Source organism: Aotus nancymaae, unplaced genomic scaffold (assembly GCF_030222135.1).
Source record: "Aotus nancymaae isolate 86718 unplaced genomic scaffold, 86718_ANA_hifiasm-v0.15.2.pri h1tg000030l, whole genome shotgun sequence".
Classification (NCBI taxonomy): domain Eukaryota; kingdom Metazoa; phylum Chordata; class Mammalia; order Primates; family Aotidae; genus Aotus; species Aotus nancymaae.
Genome location: NW_026988443.1, coordinates 30,865,401 through 30,893,252, shown reverse-complemented (window position 1 = coordinate 30,893,252; position 27,852 = coordinate 30,865,401). Strand labels below are relative to the sequence as shown.

The window sequence follows — 27,852 nt, the reverse complement described above, 5'->3', positions numbered from 1 at the left end:
TGAGAAAACAAAGGTTCCAGTGCTTGATCTATTCCTACCAATATTTTCACGCTACTACACTTAACCTCCCCGAATCTTGATTTCCTCATTTGCAAAACCAGATCAATATGGAGAGTTTTAAGCTATACCTGCTACACTTAACCTCCCCTAGTCTTGGCTTCCCCATATGCAAAACCAGATCAATGAGGAAAGTTTCAAGTAGTAACATGTATTTCTCACTGGGTTACAATACTCAGGTTGTGACTTTTGTTTGAATATGTTCAAATATTCCAGAGCTACTGGAGACATTTAGCTATCTCTGGGTATCTGTGTTTCTGAACATCTTGCTATTCACGTGGCTTTAAATTTACTGAATGTCCTCTTTTTCGTCAATACTTTTAAATAATCTTGTTGAAGCACATTTAATCTCTGCATACTAACAGTGACTCCTGTCTTTTTTTTTTTTCCATTTCTCCCATCTTTGGGATCTATGACCCATTTGACCTCATTTCAAAATCTTAGCTCCTAAAACGTGAAATCTGTTCTCTCTCTCTTCACAAAAACACATACACACTCTTCAGGTCTCTTAGAATTGTTGAGACTTAACAACAATTTTTTCCTTAAATAATTTGTTTATCAAAGACATATCTTCTATAGTAAGGTATATTAATTTGCTATGTAATATAAAAATGTAAATGTTGATTTAATTGAAATAATTATTCAATACAATAAAATTGATAATTTCATTATCATTTAGATAATAATAAATACATATGGTCTATACTAAATTATTACCCATAATAAACATAAGATATAGATATATAGTCGATATTCATTACATGTAGATTTTCATTATTTGTGAATTTGCCTACTTGTTAAAATTTATTTGTAACCCTAATGCTTTCATAGTTGGTTGTGAACACATACAGGGCTGCAAAAATTTGGCCTGCCTGACATTCACATATCCTGTTACAGGTGAACAAGGAAACACTGTTTTCTTTCCTTTTTTTTTTTTGAGACAGAGTTTCACTCTTGTTACTCAGGCTGGAGTGCAATGGCACAATCTCGGCTCACCGCAACCTCCGCCTCCTGAGTTCAAGCAATTCTCCTTCCTCAGCCTCCCGAGTAGCTGGGACTACAGGCGCGCGCCACCATGCCCAGCTAATTTTTGTGTTTTTAGTAGAGACAGGATTTCACCATGTTGACCAGGATGGTGTCAATCTCTTGACCTCGTGATCCACCCGCCTCAGCCTCCCAAGGTGTGTTTTCTTGTTTCAGCTCTCATACTATAGACAAATGTCTCATTTGTGGTCTATTACATGCCACATTTTTTGCATTTTTGTAATATTGGTTGGTGCTTTTGCTGTTTAAAATGCCCCCCACTCCCAGAAATGTTGTTGAGTGTCCCTAAACACAGAAGGCTGCGGGCACTGAGGCTTATAAAGAAAACGTGTTAGATAAGCTTTGTTCAGACATGAGTTACAGGGCTCTTGGCCATGAGCTCAGTGTTAATGAATAATCTTAATGAATCAATGATATGTATTAAATAAGGTGTCTTTAACCTGAAACACACATAAAACAAGATTATGTATTGATTGTTGGATGAGACTGTTGTGACCAGAGACTTGCAGGAAACTCCTCTTACTGTATTTCCCCTGAGGAGTAATATGTTCAGTGTTTTCAAGTCCAGTGACCCTGGTTACTTTACAGAACATAACTATTGCAAATTATGAGAATGGACAAGGGGTGTGTGTGTGTGCACACCTATGTATGTGTGTGCTTCTTAAACCTTCAGAGACTAGAGACATTCATCAACTTATCACTGTCACTTTTAGAATCAAACTTTATATAACATGTGTAAGTGTATAGCTCCAGATGCATTTATGGGAACACAGAATTTACAGGTTTGCAGTGGTAGACTGTTACATAAATCTCACTCAAAATCCAACCTATCCAAGTTGGTAAAAAAACAACAATAAAACATTTTGACACCAGAATTCATATCTTACACTTGTAAAGTCTTCTTTTTTCTCTCTCTCTGTAAAGTCTTCTCACATGTGTTTAATTCTTACATAACAGAGTTGCCAGGGCATACTAAAGTTTGAGAACCATAAAGCCTAGAACAGTGATTCCCAGACATAAGAATCATTTGGAAAGATCCATGAAGGTATTATTTCCATTGCCCCACCTCAGTGGTCACACTGAATCAGAACCACCTGCTGTGCTGTCCAGGCATTCATACTGTACAGGCAGGGAAGCTTCATTGAGAAGACAAATAAAGAGGAACCACCATTTGTTTTAGGTTGTTTTGCTGTACGGGGCAATGTCCTCAATGGTTGGGAGACAAATGGAAGCCACCAGTTGTGTTAAATCAAAGATCTTTGAAGACACATTCTGTAGCAATTTCTGCCAAAATGTGTGTTGGCACAGAATGTGCCACCACCTGTGGTTTTTAGACCTACACATTCACTGTATAAAGAAGCTGCTGCTCCCATATTCAAATAACTACTCAGAATCTTGTTTGAATGTAGAAAAACAGACATCTCAAACTCAAAAAATATGTAAAACAGAGCTTACAATCTTTCACCTTAAACCTTTTCTGATCACACCTTAAATAATGGCAGTTCAAACAAACACTCTATTGCCCAGGGCAAAAATTGTGTCATTATTTTTGGCTTTTTGTTTTCTCACACCTCACAAGTATGCAAAGAGAAAAATCTAACACTTTTTCCCACATCTACAGTGCTATTATCTGGTGCAATCAGTCCTGGATTTTTGCATTACTTGAAATGGTCTCCCAACTCTTAAAAGTACAATATGCATAATACTCTCCTCACTCCTTCCTACCCCTGTTCCCGAAGAAGCATTCCCTAACCCAGGAGTAGTTGCAATCCAATTAAAGGAAGTCAGATTGCATCCCATCATTTCTTAAAACTCCTCAATGTCTTATCTCATTTCAGAGTAAAAAAACAAAAATCCTACATTACAGTTATGCAGCCCATATTCTTCCCCTCCCCACCCCACTTGACTCTCTCCTGTCTTACTACTCCCCACTTACTCACCACACTCCCGCTACCCTAGGTTTCATGCTGTTTTCTGAACACATATCCACTGAACGGTATGTCTGCCAATTTTAAGTACCAAATCTTCCTTTGTAACACCTCCTGCTTCAATGTAGAATAATACTACCCTTTCCCTTTGGTTTTGCTCCATAAAATGTTGACTTCCTAACACAGCACTGTTCAATGTAACTTTCAGCAAATGATAAGGTTCCACATCTATGATGATATATTCCATATTAGCCACAGGAGGCTATTAAGCAGTGAAAATACAGCCAGGGAGACTGAGAAAGTAAACTTAAAAAACAAAAAATACAGACAGGGTCTCACTATGTTGTCCAGACTGGTCTCAAACTCCTGGGCTCAAATCATGTCCCCATCTTGGATTCCCAAAATTCTGGGATTACAGGTGTGAGCCACTGCACCTGGCTGTAATTTAATCCTATTTTAGTTCTTAAATTTAAGTTAAAAATTTTAAAATGCAGTCATTTTGTTTTGTAATTAATTTTAATTAAATTAGAATTTAAATAGGCACTTGTGCTCGTGGCTACCATGCTGGACCGCACAGTTCATCTAGAATTTATTTGTGTGTGTGTGTTTAATGAGGAAGAGATTAGTACTCTTCTATTGACATTTAAGTACAATTTCCATCAGCACTACTGGTTGAAAAGACCATCTTTCCTTCATTATGTATCAATGCCACTTTGGCAATAAATCAATTATCCATATATGAGTGAGTGAGTTTATAAATTCTCTATTTTGTTTTTATTAGTCTATTTGTTTATCTTTGAGACAGCTGCATACAGCTTTACATAGCATATCAGCATAATGTCTATATCTAGCAGAGTTGAACCCTTTAAATTTGTTCTTCAATATTGACTTGGTTCTTCTTGTCTCTTTGTATTTACTCATGAATTTTAGAATATGCTTGTTGATTTTCACCAAAATAATCACACCAATCTACAAGCAAACACCCTGCTTGAATTTTAATTTAGGTTGGCACTGAATCAATATCTAGTTTGGAAGAACTGATATTATACAATACTGAGTCTTCTAATCAGTAAACATTTTATATTCCTCCATTTATTTAGGATATTAGGTCATCTAAAGGGTGTTTTATACTTATCTGTGTAGAACCCTTGTACTTCTCTCATTAGATTTACTACCATATGTTTGAGAATTTTTTATGCTATTGAAAATATGATCTCCTAAAAGCATGTTTTCTAATTTTTATTGCTGATGTACAAAAATAAAATTAATTTTATGTTTGACAATGACAATCCTAATCTTAATAGTTTATCTGTAAACTGTTTAGAGTATTTTAATATATAATCTGATTAACTACAAATAATAAGACTCTTAGTCTTTTTTCCCCCAATACTTATGTTTTTCATTTCTTTCTCTTACTTTATTGCACTGTCTAGGACCTCCAATACAATGGTGAAGAGAATGGTATTAATGCTGGTGAAAGGAAAAGCTTTCCAATTCCACTATAAACTGTAATATATGCTATAAACTGTAATATATTCCAATATAAACTGTAATATATACTGTAATATAAACTGTAATATATGCTGTAAGGTATTCTGGTGGGCACTTTTTATCAAAACGAGAAAACTTCCTTCTATTGGTCATTTGTGAAGTGTTTTAAATTAAGGATTAATGTTGAATTTCATCAAACACATTTTCTGTGATTATTAATTTTTATGTAAACTTATGTAGCAAAGAATTCAAGAAGATGTAAACTTTATGTTTACATACATTTCAAAAGTAAACATTGTTCAAAGCTTTTACATGTATCAATCTTCTCCCAGAAATGGTCTATCCTTCTTGTTTGGGGACATAACTGGAAACATTTCTTATTAGATGTTTTAGACAGATACCACATGCACTAAAAGAGACATTTAAAATCATTACCATTTAATTATTTTTTAAAGATTTATTTTCAGTTCTTCTAAGGAACAGCACACATTTTAATCAAGTTGCAAATTAGGTCAACATTCTGCTTATTTCATTTTAATTTTATGTAAAACACGCATGCAAATTTAACTATAAAATAAAAGCTGATTAACTCACCGGTCATATTGCAATATAGAAGAAATGGTTCCAGGGGACCACTTCCATCTGAATCTATATAGTAAAACCCTGAAGCATTTCCTCTGTGCTTATAGGCTTCACATGACTGCTCATAGATAGCTTTAAAAAAAAGAACCAACATTAATGGAATAGCATGAAATGAATCTCTTAACTTTTAATTTGGACATGAAATACTGCAAGTCTTGAAATTTAGTATGTACATAACTCACTAGGAGAAAAGGCAAAACTTACTTTAAAACAAAACTCATTCTTTTAAAAAATTAATATGGATGAAAGTGATTTGATGGAAAAAATGAGGATGATTTTATGACTTTTTAATGGAAAATGAAATCACTTGGTCAAAATCAAAATTTAGCTACTTTGACATTATGAAGAATAAGGAAAGAAAAGGTAGGTGTTGAATGTTAGAGGCTTATACGTACAAAGTCATAACTTATCTTGCGGCACACATTTTGGAATTTCTAATTCTAGTAGCACCTTTTAATAACCTAATGTCTAAAGCACAACAGTGCAACCTCATTAAATAACCTGCTGTTAGCCAATAAGTATACAGTAGAAACATTTTAAATCATGTTGTAACTATACCCCATTCTCACAGAAAATTATAGATAAAATATTTTTTCATAAAACAAATATCATTCACAAAGCTCCTCATCAATAATTTTTAGAGTAATTTACTGAAGAAACTCCCATCAATGCTCTATAATGAGAATCAAGATAATTAAAATTCAAAGCAGAAGAAATACTTGTATGAACTATGCCCTCAAGTGACTTCAATGTATTTAGATCCATAATCGGATGTTTGGATGTTTTTAATTATATAATACTATATTTGCCATGTACAAGGTTCATATTAACACTTGTATATAACACACACCTCTCACTAAGCACTTGGCCAAACATAACGAGAACTTCCGTTAAGCATTTTATTCTGTGAAATGAGAAATAAACAATCCCCTAAATATTCATCCCGGAATCTATTTCAGTTTTGAAAATTATGTTAATGAGTGGTTAGAAAACACAAAACAATATGGCTAATTTGTTCAATGTTACCAAGATTTCAAGTAATCATATAAATTTACTTCCACACTTCTCCACAGTGTGATGGTTTTATTTTGTTCCTATTATATATCACACTGCTAGAGAAATAAGCATGGATCGTTTTCCAGTCACATTTGCATTTTGTGCACTGAAGTGGGCATGTAAAAATGACCAGTTCATACATTTCTATGTATACGTGCATATGTTCATAAAGTCCTTGAGAGAGTTTGGCAGAATATCACAACTTTGTAGCTGTGGAAAAGGATTGGATGAGAATATTTGGAAGGGCTTCTGCTTTATGTGTATGGCTTGATTTTTATACCATGACTGTTTAATGATTATTTCCTAATAAGGCTTTGTAACAAACCCCATCTCCTGCCCTCCACTATAACCAAGACTGTTGATCTGGCTCCATTTCTCAGAATAGCTACGGGAAAAAAACCCTTCAGCTCTATTAGAGCTGTCTTCTCAAGAACCTAAAAAATTAAACTCAATTATTGGATCAAATTGTGGGTCACAGATGAAAGTAACTTTATTTATTATCTAATTTTTGACTTCAGAGTTGTTTGGTTTATATTTAGATTCAGTCATTGATAACAATTAAAATGAATAGTGAAAACACTGAAAAGCTTTCTGTTTTGAGTTAGTTACTACATGGGGATAATGGAGGATATTAAAAAAAAAATACTGTCCCTCCACTAGCTGGGTGTCCTGAGTCAGATAACTTGGCATGTGGGTACAGGTGAGGTGGTGGCTTCTTGGTACAGGTGAGGTGTGGCTTTCTCACCGGCAAACATTCTTCATAAAAATCTTATGAGGCACCTCAATATACACAATTCATGCCCAGGAATGACTCCAGCAATAGTGGTATAACTGGGAGATTCTCCGATGTCCTTCCCAGCACTAAATCAGGGCTTCCGAGGGTCCTCTGTGCAGGCCCCCAGAGCTGAGAGCCCAGGATTCCAATCTCAACTCTGGCAGGAGCACAAAGCAGAGTACAGTGTAATAGACCAAAAGTGATGAGACTGATGGCTTTGTACCTAATATCCATGCCTTAATTCAAGGCTATAGGAGATAATACTAGGAGTCCAGTTGCTCAGAAATGTCAGTAACAATAGGAAAAAATGAGGGGATGGGCATTTTGGTCTTACCGTAATATGCACTGGAACAACTGGACAATGAAATAACATGAGCCTTTCAACACATGCAAGCATTTCACCAGAAAAAAAAAATTGCATGATTTCTAATACAGAAAAAAAAAAAGGGCATTGGTTGTTATCCCAGGCTCTAGAAGATGATGCCACATGTTCACGTCCTCACTCTGCCTCAACTATTTTAAGTAGCTTGAACAAGTGGATTAATATCTATTACTTTATAAGTAAGTTGCATATAATTGTATTCACCTACTAGGATGACCATCAGAATTAAAAGAGTTAGGACATATAAAATACTAGGTAAGTACCTGACATTTAGAAAGTATTGTATAAAATTAACTATTGATCTACCACCATAATTTAATCATTATCTACCATCCTTTTCCTTATCACACTCATTAACTAGGTGAGGCAAGAAAATGTAAGGATTATCGAGTGCAACAGACTGAAGGTTATGTCCCCTCAAAACTCATATGTCCCCTCCCCTGAAAATTCCTAATATGGTGGTATTTGGAGGTGGGCCCTTAGTGAAGTGATTAGGTCATGAGAGTGAAACCCTCATGAATGGTATTAGTGCCCTTGTTAAAGAGATCCCAGGCCGGGCACGGTGGCTCACATGTGTAATCTCAGCATTTTGGGAGGCCAAGGTGGGCGGATCACCTGAGGTCGGGAGTTTGAGACCAGCCTGACCAACATGGAGAAACCTCATCTCTACTAAAAATACAAAATTAGCTGGGCATGATGGTGTACGAGTGTAATCCCAGCTACTCCGGAGGATGAGACAGGAGAATCACTTGAAGTCAGGAGGCGGAGGTTTCGGTGAGCTGAGATCGTGCCATTGCACTCCAGCCTGGACAACAAGAATGAAATCCCATCTCAAAAAAAAAAAAAAAAGGCAAAAAGAGAGATCCCAGAGAGATCCCTCACCCCTTCCACCATGTGAGGACACAGTGAGAAGATAGAAGTCTATGAACCAAGAAGCATACCCTCAACTAATCTGCTGGCATCTTAATCTTGATCTTCTCAGCCTCCAGAACCATGAGAAATATATTTCCGCAGTTTATAAGTCACCTAGGCAATGGCATTCTGTTACAACTACCCAAATAGACTATGACATTTAGTCTCCATTGGATATCTAAATCTTCATACCACAAATCACCCTGCCCCAAGTCCAACCAGCGCTGTTTCTGAGAATCTCTTTGTTTAATTGTATGAATAGTAGGAATTTGGTAACTGATCATGTTTCCACTTGTACTGTGCCTTCTAGAAAGTTTAGTGTCAAAATGCCGGCCCAATTCAAGTAACAGAACGAGATAACTAAATTCACGTTCTGCAGGGAATTTATTTTCAATCCTTAGCTACCTTTCATCTTCTATATGTATTTTCCCTTTGCCAGGTATTGTCCTCTTTTCTTACCTATTTCATATTGTATGTTTCTACATGGAATCTTGACTACTTTATGAAACGAGATGTGGATTAACAACTGGATGCTAAGTTTGCACAGCATGGACATATATACACACGGTAATGAAAAGGGAAATGGGACAAAGAAACCATCACGGGGGCAAGAAAAAGCAGATGTGTTCCACTTACAGTTATGGCAAGTAGCTCCTCTGTAACCAGTGTTGGTACAGTTACAATGAAAGGTGCTCCAAGACTGGGAACACTCCCCACCGTGTTCACAATAGTTGGGCAAACACCTAAAAGAAGGTGCAGATACAAGCACCAGTTTCTATTTTCAGACATCTTAAAGTTTTGATCATTTATACATGGTCATGAGAAAGACACATGTCAACTCTAACACAATGACTAATGATGCTTCAGTCTGTTGTTAATCACTTTAATCACAGAACTAAAGCTTAGATCAATAAATTCATCAGATTTCAGTCAATTCTCAGGTAGTCACGATTACTTCATTTTCAACGTGTCTCACTGTATCAGAGCCCTTCATTTGCCCTAACAGACATAACACAATTCAATATGTTGCCAGGAATATCAACAGCATCCATGAAATAACATTTTTATCACATTGAATTGCTACATTTTTCGAACATTGAAAGGAGAAGGAATAAAAATAAAAGTAAAAAAGAAAAAAGGAACACAGAGAAATATCTTTCTTCACTTGAGGTACACTTCTAGGAATGTAGGAGAAGATACAGCATAGACTCAGATTTCAAGCAGTGTGTCAGGGTGCTCTAAGGTGCAAATCAGAACTCACAGAGACTCCCAGGATAATTTAAGTTTTCAAGAGAAATATCTATCATACTCAACATCTATCAAATACTGTGTGACTTACTAACTAGCTTGAGGTAGTTTAGTTTCAACATTAGATCATCATATATTCCCTTTAATCACATCCTAGCTGTAGGATCAGGGTTTTAGTAACTGATTTTTTAAAAAAGCAAGTGCCATGTGAAATCAACATTGAACAAAAAATGAGGCTAATGGTGCCTGATCTTTCTTTTCTTTGTTTTTGTTTTTGTTTTTAAGACAGAGTCTCACTCTGTTAACCAGGCTGGAGAGCAGTGGCACAATCTTGGCTCACTGCAACCTCTGCCTCCTGGTTTCAAGCAGGGGTTCTGCCTCCTGGACTCTCCTGCCTCAGCCTCTGGAGTAGCTGGGATTACAGGCTTTCACCACCATGCGCAGCTCTGGAGTCTGACCTCATTTCAAGTTTTGAAAAACTGAGCAGTGTTCAATGGGTACACATGCCTAAACACTAAGTCACTGTGTTTAACTCAAAATAAAATTATTTTTTTCCAATAATTTGTATTACTTTTTTCAAAGGGTTCCTAAGTTGTTACTTTTTTCAAAGGGTTCCTAAGTTGTTAGGGTATATTTGTTAAGTTTTTTGGACCTAAACCACTTTTTAAGGTTAGGGATATATTTCTAGTGTTAGGAGGGTCTTTTGGCTTAGGAGCACAGTGAAAATTACTGAGACACATAGGGAGCCATAGATTAAAAAAGAAGCTTAGAAACTTTTGTTATTGACTCAAATAGCCCTGATCAAATTTTTGATGCCTTTACGATTTAGAATGAAAGATACATTGTGATCAAGATTTAAATGCCCTCATTCATTAGAGGTTAACAAATAAATAAACTACAAAACCTGCCAAGAATATATTTGTGATACGTTTTCTGCCACTTCCTTTATTAAAACTAAGGATGAGAACTTCCTGTTTTGCTTCTATAATTTTTCCAATTTTAACTGAAAAATAATATTATGGATTTTCTCCCCCTCATTATAAGGACTAAAATGGCACTAACATTCCCCTCAGCTTAACCAAAGTTCAGATAGGTTTCTTGCTGACTGTAGGCCCTGGACTCCGTTATCTTAGAGCATTTACTTAAGAAAACTTACAGTGATCAGTTCTTTCTTTGTCCCTTTGAGATGTAAATCTTCTCCCAGCCTCTTGCCAGTTTTACAACCCAGCAATGTCCTTCAAGGACCTGGGAACCACCCCTTTGAAATGTAATCATTAAGAAAGATAGAGCCCCTGTCTCCCAGCCTCTGGGGAGGTAGGATCCTAACTCCTTTAAACACCAATAAGAAAACACAGATGGCCTCATCTCACTGACACTGTTAGCTAGTTGTAAGGAAATAAATACTTATTAAGCTATTCATAGCTAAGCCACTTTTTAAATCAAAGGGTTAGATCTATCTTTCCACTCAGAGGCACGGTAAAGTCGGCTGGTCGCAGTGGCTCACACCTGTAATCCCAGCACTTAGGGAGGCCAAGGCGGGCAGATCATGAGGTCAGGAGTTTGAGCCCAGCCTGGCCAACATGGTGAAACGCCGACTCCACCAAAAGTACAAAAAATTAGCTGGATATGGTGGCGCATGCCTGTAATCCCAGCTACTTGGACGGCTGAGGCAGGAGAAAGGCTTGAAGCCGGGAGGCAGAGGTTGCAGTGAGCCAAGACCACGCCACTGCACGCCAGTCTGGGCAAGAGAGTGAGACTCCAACTCAGAAAAAAAAAAAAAAAGTTACCGAGACAGGTAGCACACCATGTACAAATAGGCAGTGTACCAAGGATAAACAGTTTGGGAACTTGTGGTATGGACTCAAATAACCCTGATCAAATTACTGATACCTTTTAGAATTCAGACTGAAACATACCCAAAGACCAAGGCTTTAAATGCCCTCATTCACCCCCAATTAAAAAATAAACTACAAAGCCTGCCAAGAATGTATTCATAATAGGGTTTCTGCCATCTCCTTTATTAAAACGAAGGATGGAAACTTCATGATTTGCTTAGAGAATTTTTTCCAATTTTAACCAAAAACATTATGTATTTTTCTTAATTATAAGAAAATGAAATGTCCACTGTACAGAAATTAAGCAATCCAGGACAAAATAAAAAAGAAATGCCATTGGCAATTTCACTGTGTATGAATGACCACTACAAACATGTAGATATGTATATATATTCATAAATATAAAAATAAAGAAACACTACTTTACAATCCGCTTTTTAAGAAACCAAAAACTAATAATGGGCATCTTTTTATATTCATTAAGTTTATATATATTTAGCATTTTTATAGATTCACAGGAATTCATTCAAAAATGTATCACGATTTATTTAATTTTAAGCATTTCAAATCAATGACAATGTGTAAAACCAAGGAGATTTTAAAATATTAAAACAATAACAATTCTCAGTAATCAAATCTAAAAGGAGATTATTCAGAAAAAACTTTTTTTTTTTAATCTACTGGGTATTTTATGTCTTTTTTTTTAACTCTTATTTTAAGTTCAGGGGTAACTTAGGTGCAGGTTTTTTATGAGGTAAACTTGTGTCATAAGGGTTTGTTGTACAGATGATTTCATCACCCAGGTACTGAGCCTAGCACCCATTAGTTATTTTTCCTGATCCTCTCCTTCCTCCCACCCTCCAACCTCCAACAGATTCCAGTGTGCATGTTGCTCCCCTCTTTATGTCTATATAGTCTCATCATTTAGCTCCACTTCTAAGCAAGGAAATGCTATACTCATTGCATTAGTATTCTCAATGGCAAAGACACGGAATCAATCTAAATGCTCATTAATGATAAACTAGATAAAGAAAATGTGGTACATATACACCATGGAATACTATGCAGCCATGAAAAAGAGTGCGATCACATCCTTTGCAGGAACACAGATGGAGCTACAGACCACTATTTATAGCAAACTAACGCAGGAACAGAAAACCAAAGGCTATTCTTTAGCAAAGTTCAAACTACATTTCAAAAGGAATTCAATCTAAGTGGCTTTGCCTAAAATCCAAAAGAATGACTCTTAAATGATTGTGATACACATGCTATTTCTATTTGATCTGCTTCAAAAAGACCAACTGAGTCAATTTTTCTTGATTCTTGTTGGACTAGATTTTTCATATTTTTAATTCAAATGTGAAAGATTAAATTGTGAATTTTATTTAAAGTCATTATATTACAGTAATGTTTCTACTAGTAACCGATGACATGTTCTATAGTACTCATTCTCGCCAAATGTTCTAAACAGTTGTATTTTACACTTTTATCCTCCCTACTCACTCCAATTCAAGATAAGACAATTCATTAACCCATTTCCTCTAGCCACTAAAGCTTTTCCTTGGTTATTGCCATCATTTCCATTGCTTGTGAACTTTAACAAACGCCTATATCAACATACCCAAACCTAAAGTGATAGTAAGATTTTGATGTCTCCTGATTCCCTTTCCATTTCAATGTAAATTTCAAAAGCTTTCATACAATGTAAAGATTGGCTGGAATTAATATTGAAGTAAACTCTACACATTTTCACATTTAGGGAAACAAACTTAAGTGCCTATGAGTGCCAGGATAATGATGACCATCACAATTCATATTTTATACTCTTCCTCAAAATTTTGATATTGACAAGAACCAAGCTCCTCATATCCCTAATGCTCACCTCCAAAAAGGCCATGCCTTCAGTATTACAGGAGGCAGAATAACACCATGATCTTCAAATCAGCTGGAATAAACCCCACATGTAAGCATAAGGAAGAAAGGGCAGGTTTGAGGGCTCCATGGAGAAGAGGGGAGGGAAATAGGCAGGTAGAAACTCCACCAGAAAGAAAGTAGGCAGGTAGAAACTCCACCAACGATGGGCCTGGATGGAGGATGATGCCATGGAGCCTGGAGGCCAGAGCCCGAGGGCCAGGTAGTAGGGGCGAATTGGAAGGGCAGGCGATGGAGGTGCAGAGGCTGGAGCCAAGGAAGCCAGGAGCTGGTGCTGGGCTTGCTGAGGTCACGAGGTGGACATTGTCACTCGACAGGCTCTTAGTTCCTGTCAGGGGTCTCTGCAGCCCAGGCGTCCTTTGATAACAAATGATATACTAAACAATTTCCTTTAGTAAGTGTTTTAGGTCCAAGCAACTTCGTAAGAATTGTTGTCTTAGTAGCCATCTCTCCTGCCCTAGCCCCGCTCACATTTTGGCCCCAGATGTGGGGACTTGGACAGCAGCTGCCTTTTCAGTTCTGTACTCACCCGTCAGCCACCCCTCTCCAGAGTCCCTGGACTGAGGGCCACCCTGCTGCATGTCCACAGAGGATGAGGGGAGGTCTTCTAGGTGTATGTGTGGTGGCAGAATGACTCTGTATAAGGAAGATGTGAATATAAGAAGTGTGAGTAGGACTTAGGAGTGGAGAAGTGTATAAGGATGGTCATGTGCATGTGTGTGAGTGTGCATGATTAAAAATATGTGAGGAGTTGAGTAAATGTGTGTAAGAATGGTGTGTGAATGTGTTAAGAAGCTTTGGGCTATGTGAATGAGCATACGAGTGTGTATACGTAAGAAAAACTGTGTGGAAAAACTACAATGGTGCATGTGTAGAGAGTGTGTGTTAATAGCCATGTAATATGAATATGCATATGTATTTGTAATTACACCTTTATGTGTAGGTCTGAGCCAACTTAAAGTCAATTATAGTTTTTAAAAACCTGCATTAATTTCCTGTCAGATTGTTAATATTTTTAATGTTACTTCTTGTTTTTAATTATAGTTTATTAAACCATCAAATGACATATTTATTATGCATGGATTAAATATTAACCACCCCAAATGTTAACTTGCACCCAGAGGGGCTGCATGGCATGGTAGGCAAACATTTAGGGGACTTCCCTGGATCCAGCATGCTTGGATTAGAGGCTGGGCTATGCCTTTTCTTAGACATGTCATGTTAGCCAACTTACTCTCTCCGTACATCTGATTCCATATTTATAGAAAACAAACACTATTAAGAACAGGTTCTAAGAGATTTTGCGAGGCTTGATTTAAACGCTCATTCACGTTAAGTGCTTAGCATGAGGCCTGGTACACAGATTTTTTTTTTTAAAGGTCCATTTAATGTATGGGATGCCATCCATCTTGGGATACCATGTCAGCAGGTATAGCATATAAGACCAAACCAAATATAAATCTGCTGCGAGTATAAGACAATAGGTTTAGAGACACACGTGGAAATTTAGAAGGTACGCAAATGCTACTTTGATTTTTGCTATTTTTTTTAAAGATTGTTAGGGTTACTGTTAGCCTAAAGCATCTTTTGAAAGGAAACGTGTAGTCAAGATCTATCCATAATTTGCTACTTCTGAAAAAAGCATTTTTATGGTATGGTACTAAAGTGATATATTCTCCAATTGTGCTGATGGTCCTCTATTTTACAGAAAGTATGTACCTTCGGATTGTAGGCAACTGGGAGTCCTTATATAAAATGGCAGTTCCAGAACATGTTTACATAGGACAAAGGGTAGATATACTTGTACCCAATGAATGCTCTGCAATCTGAAATAGTCAACATGCACTATCACTCAGTGTGTATGACTGACCCTCTCCCTGCCAGTTTCCCTGATGGCCGCTCCCCATCAGGGGTTGGGGAGTCCCTGCCTCTGTGAACAAGCCTCATATTGAGAAGCCAGGCCCAGGAAGCCTCACTGTGTGCCCTCCCCCAAATCAGGTTTTAGGTTCCAGAGTTGTTAAGGTTATAACTATGAACAAATTCAAAAAACTGGACCCAGAAGTCATTCAATCCTCAAATCAACCCAGTTGAGGTTTAATGTCTAAATTCTCTATTTTCATATCATCTTTCATTATAGAAAGAATTTTTTTCAACAGGCATGGTGGCTCATATCTGTAAACCCAGCACTTTGGGAGGCCAAGGTGGGTGGATCACCTGAGGTCAGGAGTTCGAGACCAGCCTGACCAACATGGAGAAACCCCGTCTCTACTAAAAATACAAAATTAGCTGGGTGGGATGGCACATGCCTATAATCCCAGCTATTCGGGAGGCTGAGGCAGGAGAATCACTTGAACCTGGGAGACAGAGGTTGTGGTGAACTGAGATCGTGCCACTACACTCCAGCCTAAGTGACAGAGCAAAACATCGACTCAAAAAAAAAAAGAAAAAGAAAAAGAAAAGAATTGTTTTCTCTGCAAATTGTTTTAAATAAACAAACATTTGTGGGGAGGAAAGTATGTCCTTCTACTCTTATTGCTAAATATGATTATTATTACTGTTTTCTGGACATAATGAAGTATTAATGTTCAAAATAGGATTGACAAATACTACTGAGTGGTCTGTTGTATACAAATAGAAGAGTCTTTTTGTTGACAAAATGTTTCATAAAAGTAAAAAGTTACTTTTGATGCTCACAATTTATGTATTTATTCAAAATACATATTGAACATTACTACAGGGTTGAAGCTAATTTTGTCACACTGTTTAAAAAATTGTTTAATCTGTAATGGTATGACATTCCATTAAACTCAATAATTAAAATTAACAGCCTTGATATTAAAGCATGACTGACAAGATGACTTAGCTATAGTTGCTCATGTCTAACCACAGGTTTCAATTATTATTAACTATTAATTATTATTTTTGGCTGGGTGTAGTGGCTCATGCCTGTAATTCCAACACTTTGGGAGGCTAAAGTGGGCAGATAGCTTGAGCTCATGTGTTCAAGACCATCCTGGGTCACATGGCAAAACCCTGTCTCTACAGAAAAAAATATAAAAATTAGCCCGGCGTGGTGTTGCATGTCTGTAGTCCCAGCAACTTGGGAGGCTGAGATAGGAGGATAGCTTGAGTTAAGAAGGCAGAAGCTGCAGTGGGCTAAGATCACACCAGTGCACTCCAGCCTCGGCAACAGAGCCAGACCTTGTCTCAAAAATACATATATATTATTTTTAAGGTTATTTGTCCTCCACAATTAACTCTCAAGTCCTGCCCTGTCATGTCCTGTACTGATGCTCTTACTGAAACTCTTCGATCATCCTTATATCTTGATCAATACTACACCCCCAACCTTCTCTAGAGGAGAAGTTCATTTTTATTTTCCCTGCAGAGAAGATGGTAATGAGTTTTCAAAAAGGCACATTAGGAAAATTGTTACCACTTGAATTCCCCTGCCTTGGAAAATATTCCACTGTCAGGGTATCAAATGTCAGTTTAATAACTAACCACACAGTCTCAAATTTATTGGTATTTGATGATCAATTTTACTATTCAGGTGCTTTAATATATTGAGATTAGCAACATATTTTTGATACATCTATACTCATCTAAAATTACACCAGCATCAACATTATCTTTCATGAACTGGCAGCATGTGTACATACGTGGCCATACATAAGATGGCCAAGTCTTCCAAATTTTGTCATTTAAAATGTGACATTTAAACAAAGGGTGCATTTTTTCTTATCTCTAATGAAATACAACCCATTTCCTGTGGAACAGATAAGAATGAGGAGGAGGAGAGAATAATTGTTCATCTTACATATAAATTTTCATCTAATGCCAAAGTTTGAAAGTAGGTTGAAATGAAGTGAGATTGTCCCTACCTGTCTGAGATGCCACATGAGTCTATCTGAAGGTCACTGAAGTTCCCAAGGGACCCCTGCTGAACTGAAATCAGATCTACCACTTTGCCGCTGATAGAAATGAGCCTCATACATCCCTGAAATCCACCAAGTGGACTTCTACATTTGGATCCAAAGCTTTTGTCAGGACAACCTGATAAAAACAAAATTAAATAAGTATGCATCATAATGAATCAGAATTCAGTATCACTGACAACTTCATTTTAAAAAATAAAATAAATAGGCATATGATTATTTTCTGTATTCAAGCAGGGAATAATGACTGTAGTCATTATTAGTTTGATCTAAATTACAAATTGAAATTCATACGAAGAATATTTTAATTACATAGCATTCCCAGGTAGTTATTAGTATTATAGTAATGTGCAAGGATATTAGTTTGATCTAGATTTGAAAAATATACACATTAGCTCCAGAATCCTAAACATGCCAGTCAGCAATATTAAACTACATACAACTTACAGATGGGAACACAGTATTTTGAACTGCAAAATTAAAAGAACATAAAAGATGAAAACATGTACTATGTATAAGAAAAGATACTTTAATAATGGTGAAATGTCTTTGTATTTATAAAGCTAACTATTTGAAAAATGGGTTATCTTGACTTGGAATAACATTAGCAACTGTTTATCAAATTAATTATTGTATTTTCCTATACACAAAGGATAAATGCTTGACAGGATAAATACACAAATTTTAGTAAGTCTTGATGGCTTAATATCAAAAACGTTTCCCAGTTTGATTTTATTTATTCTTTGCCTCACAAAAGAATGTTTTATTTATACTGATTTTTATACTAACATTTATATAACTCTTGTTTATAATTATTTAAATAATAAATATAAAATTAATCATTATTGTTTGTGTTTTAATGACATTCTAAATGTTTCTTTATCCAAGTGGAATAAATAAGTTTATGGAGTATGAATATGGAGTATGAATACCTACATTACAATTTTCAATTTGTATAGGTACATGGTAGGTGTATATATGGGGTACATGAGATATTTTGAAACAGGCATGCAATGTGAAATAATCACATTGGAGAATGGGGTAATCACATGGAGAATGGGGTATTCATCCTCTCAAGCATTAATCCTTTGTTTTACAAACAAGCCAATTAAACTATTTTAGTTATTTTAAAATGTACAATTAAGTGATTACTGACTATAGTTACCCTGTTGTGCTATCAAATAGTAGGTCTTATGCAACCTTTCTAACTATATTTTGTACCCATTAACAATCTCCCACTCCTCCCCAACTCCCACTACCCTTCCCAGCCTCAACAACACGGAGGGAACTGGAGATCATTATGTTAAGTGAAATAAGCCAGGCACAGAAAGACAAACATTACATATTCTCACTTATTTGTGGGACCTAAAATTCAAAACCATTGAACCCACTGACATAGAGAGTAGAAAGGTGGTTATTATGTTATTTTTCATTAATCTTTATTTGTTTGCCGTGATAGTCAACCACTATCACAATTTCAAAGAATAAGAAGTGAGTCAGCAACTTCTTAATTCCTGTACAATCCACATTACTTTTCTACTTGTGAATTTCCATTATAACTAAATTGTTGGACTGATAATATTTTTCCTTAATGCTTTGTTTTCCTGACAAAATACATTTACATAGCAAGTAAAGGACAGCATTCAAATTTAAAACTATTATCAGACACGTTGAAAGATTTTATTTTAACCTAATGGAGACTTTGAAGTTTCAAATGTAATAGATCAAGAAAAATTCATCAAGGCTTTTTGAGTATTAATTTATTGTATGATACTACACACACTTCCAGTGCTTAAATTTCTTCTGTAGTGTAAGATATGGTTACCATAATCTCAGTATGTATTCTGGATGACTTATTAGCCAATTAAGAATGTTAGGGTAAAAACTGAAAGGATAATAGTTCAATAATATTTTGAAGCAACTACAATATGCCAGGAATATAAATAACTCTGCTAATCTTCTTTTCTCCAGGTGGTGTTTCCTGACACATCTCAAACTAATTCAGAATAAAATAAACTGTGCAATATGCCTGTAGGGAACAAAACTAAGCAAACCCAGAGTCACGAGGAAAGCTCATGGAATTTTACAGAAAGCAGGCTATGCTATCATGAGGCACTCCATATTCCTAGCTACAATGTTCAATAAGCAGGAGATTCTAGGAACAAAGAGGGGTTCAACCCAGGTTAGTGTCATTAGTCTATGATAAGAGGCAGCAACAAGTTAATATAATGCAGTACCAGAGAGAAGTTCAGCACTGAGCCCAATTTGAGATGAAAGTCCTAAAATAGGAAGATTTCTGAAGAATACTTAATGCTGAATTAATGGATGGATCCATTACTGGAGGCAGTCAGCATGTTAAGCACCTCTGAGGATAACAGATAAATTATCTTTATATGTCACTGCAGCAGAAGTGAGATGTCAGGTTAGACTTCACAGTGCTGTAGTCAGTTCATTCGATGGAGAATGTTTGCTTTACACAAGGGAGGGGGATGTGAGAATTTTGCACACAGTATCCCCAGCTTGTGCTGCATGGCATGTTAGGCATTGCAAAAGATTCCATAAGGGAATTTACAGACATCAGACACTCAGCCATCCTTAATCTAGAGAATCTAAATGTAAAATATGTAATTTATAAATGATAAAAGCTGAGCAGAATGTACCACCACAATGCAGTATGACTTTGTGAAAAGCACTTGTTTGAGGGTGGGAAAAAGTAAAGAGTAATAAGTGATGGACGGATACTAGAAGTCTGGCATGGCGTAAAGAGTAATAAGTGATGGACAGATACTAGAAGTCTGGCATGGCGTAAAGAGTAATAAGTGATGGATGGATACTAGAAGTCTGGCATGGCGTAAAGAGTAATAAGTGATGGACGGATACTAGAAGTCTGGCATGGCATATATAGAGGGCTGCTAGTTCAGGACCAGCCCACTCTCCTAGTATGACAGCCACTGTCAAGACTGGTAAAGAATGGAGCTATTGTAACTGGAAACTTATGGTTAAATTTAGAGAGAAGGAGAACTGATAAGATGTGTCTCACAACATGGAATAACTTCTTACTTGAACATAAACTGGCTGAAGAATTATCTAAAAAACACTTTCTACTAGACAACACAGATCCTAGTGATAGAGAGGCGTCTCATCTACATAGAACTTTCCAGGGTCAACGACAGTCACAGTTCGCCCAGGACTGGGGAGAGGAGTTTGTTCCCAGGATGAAGGATTTTCAGCTAAAATTGGCAAGAGTTGATCACCGCATTGCCTATACCACCCAGGTCCCTGTGCCAGTCCTGCATTTTAGGGAGCCTACTTTAGCCTTCCTCCAGCCATGCTCTAGCCCATGGTACCAGGAGGCCTCACAGGAAAAAATGATGTGTCCAATTAGAACCCTTTTCCCTCTAGTTCACTCCCAGGATCCACAATTCCCAGCCCAAAACCCATAAGTGGGCTTCCTGGAAGATGGATCTCCTTAACCTGGTTCTGGAAACACAAGGCTGGGCAGTGCAGGGCAGACTTGGGCAGCAGGCCTTCTGTTGTCATTCGGCCCCTTGCTTTCAGCCCTGAAAATCTGAGGGTGGCCTGGATTTTGCAGAGCTTGTATTTAATGATCAACACAATCTCATGCCAAGGTCAAGCACATTCTGATACAGAAGAACATCCATTGAAAAAATGATTGAGTAAACAGACATATCTAAGTAAACTTGGGAGATTCATAATTTTTTAAGAAAACCCTGAAGTTGGAATTTTATTGTGGAAGCTCTCACAATATATTATTTAGAAACACCTTAACAGATGTAAAATTAAAATAAACATGAAGGAAGAATAAACCCCAAATTCAGGAGAGCGAAAGATGGGAAATCGAAAGATGTGATTCAAGGGACAGACATGCATTGATAATCTGTCTTTAGCAGAGGGACACAGGGGTAGGTGTGTACTTAAGAAAAATTGTTAGTAATCTTTAAAATGTATATGTAATGTAAGGTGTGAACAATAGAGGAAACTGGATGTAGGGTGTGCAGGAACCCTCTATATCTTTGCAACTTTTCTGTAAATCTAAAACTATTCAAAAATATTTGTTAAAAAAGGATGTATATTATATGTATCATAATAAAAACAAGCAAAATTACAGAGTACATATGTGATATATTTTACTTAAAATAACATTACACTATGAGTAAAAGCAATCACTAGAGTAAGAATTTATACTAACTAGCTAGGCACTGTTAAACCTGAACATGAAGGACATAAAATATGTGAAGAATGATGATTCTATTTTCATGATTTACAAACAATTTTATCCAGTCTTTTATTTCGCATCATTTAACAATAGGCCTATTTTTTTCCTTATCTCTGTTAGTGCTTCTAAATCTCTTCCTTTGAAGTGAAAGCTCTTGGTTAAGTTGTTCCATACATCTTACTATTTATTAAAAGAATGTGTTACTATGGATTGCCATAAAATCAATCATATATTCCAAAGGGTTTTATAAGCAGCCTGGCTTAAACATCTCAGTAAAGGAAGCAATTATATATTTTCAGATTGTTGGCCCTAAGCAGCCTTTTAAAGTAATGGATTATGTAGCAGTTTTTTTGTTTGTTTGTTTCTTTGCTTTTAAGATTCTACAAATTGATTCATGGACTGTGTGCTCACTGTCAATACTTAGAAAAGAATTTGTATTTTATTAGTGAATAATAAAGACTGGGCTACCTCTATCAAATTCAAAAAATGACTCCAGATAGAAGCAATTATTAAAATGCAACATAACAATGACAAAACAATGCAAATATAAGAAATACCTCAATGTGATTAGAAGTGAGTCTTACTGCTGGCAGTTTTAAAACATTGCATTTCTAATGGAGAAGAACATTTGTTTTAATTTGCCAGTGATAAAAATTCATTTCCATTTTTTGGGTTTTCTTTTCCAAGCTTTTAATTTAAACAAGCATCCACCGGGCAGGTGGACGCTTCATTTGCTTTTGTTCTCTAAGGGAGATGAGCTGGTGTCAAAGGCTGATGCCCTGACTTCATCAAATGTATCAGTGCATTATTGCTTAGCAAGGAGAAGAGGTTGCTGTGGCTGATTAAGTTAAATTATTTGACCATTGGCATAATATTGTCCTTCTGCATTGGACAGTAGGGAAGAAATAGGGATGCTCTGAAGGAGCTGAGAGGCATAATCAAGGAAATACTGCAATTAAATCAGCCCATAAAATCAGAAGAAGACATACAAGGATCATTTAACATTCGGAAAATATAACAAGGTTTGAAGGTAAGAACTGAAGAGGGTGGCCTACTTAAAATCAATCTCATTATAGAAATTGTAAACATAAGTAAGTCCACCTTGCAGAAACACACTTCAGGTCAGAATCTTTTGACTGGATCCACCCAAAATTTCCATGGTCAAAGACAGTGAACAATTATTCCTTAGCATTCATATTGGTTAAAACATGATGACTTCCTCAGGACACAGGGGCACTAATGCAAATATGGTTCAGTTTCTCATGGAGTCTGATGCCTATTCTTACCTCCAAAATAATAGGTGCCACCTGAATAAATCTGCTCAGGCCCCAGCAGAGGAGTAGCAGAAGCCATATGGCCGTCCACCGCCACACTCAAGTGATTCTTTTTAGCAGATAAAGAGACAGAATGCCACTGCCCATCATTTAATCCGACACCTGGAGAGATGAAATCAGTTAGAGCTCTCTCTCAGTAGTGAACACTAAAAGAAGTTGGTTACAAACAGCAATACACACATCACTCAATTGGGTACAGTACTTAACTCGATTAATTAAAAACAATGACATCAACAAGTAAAGAGAGACAAATGGGAAACCAGCATCCTCTATGTGGAAAACAGGGCATTCCAAAATTCGCAACCCTGGACAATCCTGGATGGTTAAAATCGTTCAATTATTTGTCATAGATTGATTTTAGCTTCCATCTATGGAATTTCCTTCTTAGGGAAGAACGGTTTAAGAATTCCCAAAATTCAAAGTTATATCCAATAAAATGGTTTACCTACTATTCCGCAGTTTTGTATAACCATCTTTTTATAGTAGAATAATAGAATATTTAGCAAATGATATCAATTATTACAAAAATATTGCAATAAACTATTAATAGTGAAAGTTTACAGGTATAACATAAAGTTACAAGATAAAGCACCATGAAAACCTATTTATATGCAATTGATCCTCATAATTTGTAGATTTTATATATGAGAATTTGCTTCCTCACTGAAACTTACTTATAACTCTCAAATCTTAAATATTTGAAGGGGCTATCTCAGTCATTTGAGGACATGTACGGAGCAGTAAAGAACCTGAGTGGCCCTCTCCACATTTCCTGCTGAGGTCAAACAGAGCAATGTTCTCCCTTATTGCTTTAGCTCTTAGACTATAAGCAACACTTTCTTTACATTTTTTTAAGTTTGTTGGTGATTTCACTTTTTAAAATGGCCCCCAAACATCAAGTGTTGTCTAGCATTTCTAAAAGCAAGAAGGCTGTGATGTGTCTTTTAGAGAAAATGCATGTGTTAGCTAAGTTTCATTCAGGCATGAATTATGGTGCTGTTGGCAGTAAGTCCAAAGCTAATGAATCAACAACATTACACTAAATAAGACATCCTTAAACAGAAACACACATAAAACAAAATTAGGCTCCCAGGAACCTTACTCTGTATTTCCCCCAGGAGCAAAGGTTCAGTATTCCCTAATTCAGTGTTCACAGACTTTTTAGAAAATAACTATAATAATAACGAGAATAAACTTTGTATATATTTACACACAATTCTAATTATATTCTTATATAAGTAGGGAAGGGACTGAACAGAAACGTTCTTACATGGAAACAGTAGTTTTTTATGAAGGAAAAATGTGATTGTTTCTATTTACTTAAATATTTTCCAAGTTTATACATATATATGTGTATATATGCATAAAGTCAAAAGTTGCTAAAATCAAAAATCAAGGTATTCTTATCACCTCTAAAATCAATCTCTAGTCCCTTCTAAGGAAGTCCCAGTGTCATGAATCCATCAGAATGCACAGACTTTTCCTCTTACAAGCAATCGATTCTACAAGGAGCCCTGTGGTTAAATACTGAGCAGAGACAAGAAATCTAAGCATCTTTGTCATGAATTTACCAGTCAGGGTTACATTCATTTGAATAGTCAACTCTGTGTTATTCTGCAGATGAAATTAGTAAACAAAAAATATAAGCCATCTACCAAACCCAACAGCCTCTTTTCTGATATTACATGTGATTCTTTACCGATTTTATGCAAACATCTTTTCTGATATATGTGATTTCTTTTATTTCCTCAAGCAATTACTACCACATGCATTTCGACTGAAAAATGCATCAAAGCTCCCTTAGGTGATTACATGTCTTTGCCATGGACGTATGTAGTCTAACACAAATTTTAGTCAGGGCACAGACGCTCACTTCTAGATCATATCCATGAACCAAAAAAGATGATCAAAGACCCAACTCTGGTTTGGTTTGTGAAAGATAATAGGAAAGGCCTGAAAACTGGAATAGGAAGAATGTAGGTTAGACACTTTTAGACACAGTTTCTAAGAGTGGACTCTGAAATAGACAGCTGAATAGAGTTATGTAATCCTTGATCGTATAGGACTGGATTAAAATAAATCAGATGTCCTAGATTTGTCATCCAGTGCTTCCTTTAAGACAGATTTCCCCCATTTAGCGTGAAATTTCTTATATGCTCTTTGCGTCACGTGTACAGGCCCTTCCCCGTCTACCACCTGCCCCTGGCATTTCTCCTCCACCTCATTCTCAAAGCCCTGCGTGCAAGACTCTACTTCTCTTATTTTGTTTTAGACTTTCCAATGGTCTCAGACAGTTCTCAAACTATCTGTGTGGATGAACATTTTATTTTCTGATCTATTGCAAATTGACACTTTAATAAAATATGATTAAAATAAATTACTAAAAAAAAACAGATTTTGGCAAGGTTGCAGAAAAAAAGGAGAATGTACATTGTTGGTGGAACTGTAAATTAGTTCAGCTTCTGTGGAAAGCAGTTTGGAGATTTCTCAAAGAACTAAAAATAGGATTACTATCCAAAGGAGCAATCCCATTGCTGGGTCTATACCCAAAGGAAAATAAATCATTCTACCAAAAACAGGGGACCCAATCTCCATGGCCATGGACCGATACCGGGTCCACAGCCTGTTAGGAATCGGGTCACACAACAGAAGATGAGTGACTGGTAGGCAGGCAAGCGAAGCTCCATCTGTATTTACAGCTGCTCCCATCACTTGCATTATCGCCTGAGCTCCTCCTCCTATCAGATCAGTGGTGGCATTAGATTCTCCTAGGAGTTCTAACTCTACTGTGAACTGCACATGGGAGGGATCTAGGTTGCACACTCCTTATGAGAATCTAATGCTTGATGATCACTGTCTCACATCACCCCCAGATGGGACCATCTAGATGCAAGAAAACAAGCTCTGGGCTCCCACTGATTCCATATTATGGTGTGCTGTTTAATTATTTCATTATATATTAAAATATAATAATAATAGAAATAAAGTGGATAATAAATGTAATGTGCTCAAATCATCCTGAAACCATCCCCCCACATCACAGTCCACGGAAAAAGTGTCTTTCATGAAACCAGTCCCTGGTGCCAAAAAGGTTGGGGACCACCAGCCAAAAAGATGCCTGCACTCACAAGTTTACTGCAGTGTTATTTGCAATAGCAAAGACATGGAATCAACCTAGGTGCCCAGCAATAATGGAATGGATAAAGAAAATGTGGCACATATACATCACAGAATGCTATGTAGCCATTAAAAAGAATGAAATAACACTGTTTGCAGCAACATAAATGCAGCTGGAGACAATTATCCTAAGTGAATTAGCACAAACACAGAAAATCAAATACAGCATGTTCTCACTTATAAGTGGGAGCTAATCGTTGGGTACACATGGTCATACAGATGGGAACAGTAGATACTGGGGACTTCAAAAGGGGAGAGGGAGTAGGGCAAGAATTTAAAAACTACCTGTCAGGTACCATGTTCGCTGTTTGGGTAATGGGTTCAATTGAAGCCCAAAACTCAGCACAATGCAATATATCCATGTAATGACCTGCACTTGTACCCCTGAATCTAAAATTTTAAAAAATAAAATAAAATAATAAATAAGACATAAAATACAAGCCCACTAACCATATGCTTAGATGTTGTAGTGATCTCCTTTCATCAGTTTCTAAGTGTTTAATCTCCATTTTTACGTTTATCTCATCATAGATCAGTAACAAGTATTTCACTGAGCCAGTGCTGGTCCAGGGACCACATTTTGAGTAGCAGGGCTCTGGGCAGTCATTGGTTAAGCATGCAACAGGATTAAGTAAAAGACTTGGGGAGGCCTATTGTCCACAGAGAAGCAAAAACTAGATTAAGAACAAAAGCCTGCCAAAGCAACCCTCTCTGTAATTTGGCACACATTTAAGCACACTCATCTAACAAGCTAGCAGGTTGCAGGTTGTGATTGGAATGAAGTGTGCCATGTTTGTGAGGGAACCTTCAGAAAGCATTCCCCAAGCCTCCATTGTAACAAACATTATTTACCTATGATGAAGAGACTGAATACCTGTCAATGGAATTTATCACTCAGATTAAATCACAAAAGGTCCCTTTAACTCATTTCGACTAACTCTATCTAATTTTAAATTAGATTCTTATTGTTTTGTAAGTATACAACTCCTTTCCATTTCTATGTCTGATGATAGGTTGGCCCCTTTTAAAGGCCACGCCACTGTGAAACAGGAAAGAGAAGGAGAAGTCACAGAATTTGAATTTTTTTCTCATTTATGATACTGTGTAACTAAATGAAAATTCTATGCATCAGTCCCACTACTCACAACTTTTAAGTGTGGGGAGGAACATGCTGGTATAATAATAAAATAATAATTTTATTGAGGTATTACTCATAACAGGTTCACAGTACCTGTTATGCATTGTATCAGTTAATCTTCACTATAACTATTATTATTCTCACCTTAAATAAGGAGAAAATGAGGCTCAGAGAAAAACAAACTATCGAGGTCATATCCAGCTGCTGAAAAGCTGAAGGAAAACAGAAAACCAAGACTGACTCCAAACCTACACTCTTCTCTGTCAGCAAGACAGGTTTTCCCATTGTTTTATTTTATTTTATTTTATTTTATGTTTTGCTCATGTTGAACAATTAACTCTTAAGAAAAACAGGACCCAACAGCTAGGACACGGCCTAGCACCATCAGTGAGGCGTTGGTGCTGTAAGAATCTGGCAGGGCTGGATTCTTAGGACTGGGCTTTGGTATTCTCCTGTTGAACATGAACAATATCACAGAACACCAACATCAGACAAGGTGATTCTATGACTATAATGAAACGAGGGTGGGGAAAGATCAAGACTACTTTATAATCATGTCCAAACACAGACAGAAGCAAGGCTACTGTACAAACCACAAAAACACAACCTTCCTTCTCTCCTGATACTATGAATGATCAATTGTTTGGTCTTCTATTTACCAATTACAACTTTAGCCTTACTTCATTCTTTCATCCTTCTAGATAAGGTTTGCAAAGATATCTAATC

At 36.6% G+C, this 27,852-nt stretch overlaps 1 protein-coding gene across 2 annotated transcripts in view; it reads right to left on the bottom strand.

Annotated features, from left to right (window-relative positions):
• CNTNAP4 (contactin associated protein family member 4) overlaps nt 1–27,852 on the bottom strand; it is a 283,179-nt gene that overhangs the window by 80,603 nt on the left and 174,724 nt on the right. For both annotated transcript variants that reach the window (XM_021672603.2, XM_012437518.2), the window contains 4 exons: nt 22,764–22,913; nt 17,187–17,358; nt 8,924–9,030; nt 5,115–5,234 (listed from right to left, as the gene is read on the bottom strand). In XM_021672603.2, coding sequence (XP_021528278.2) covers nt 5,115–5,234; nt 8,924–9,030; nt 17,187–17,358; nt 22,764–22,913 — 549 coding nt within the window. The remainder of the gene's footprint in view (nt 1–5,114; nt 5,235–8,923; nt 9,031–17,186; nt 17,359–22,763; nt 22,914–27,852) is intronic.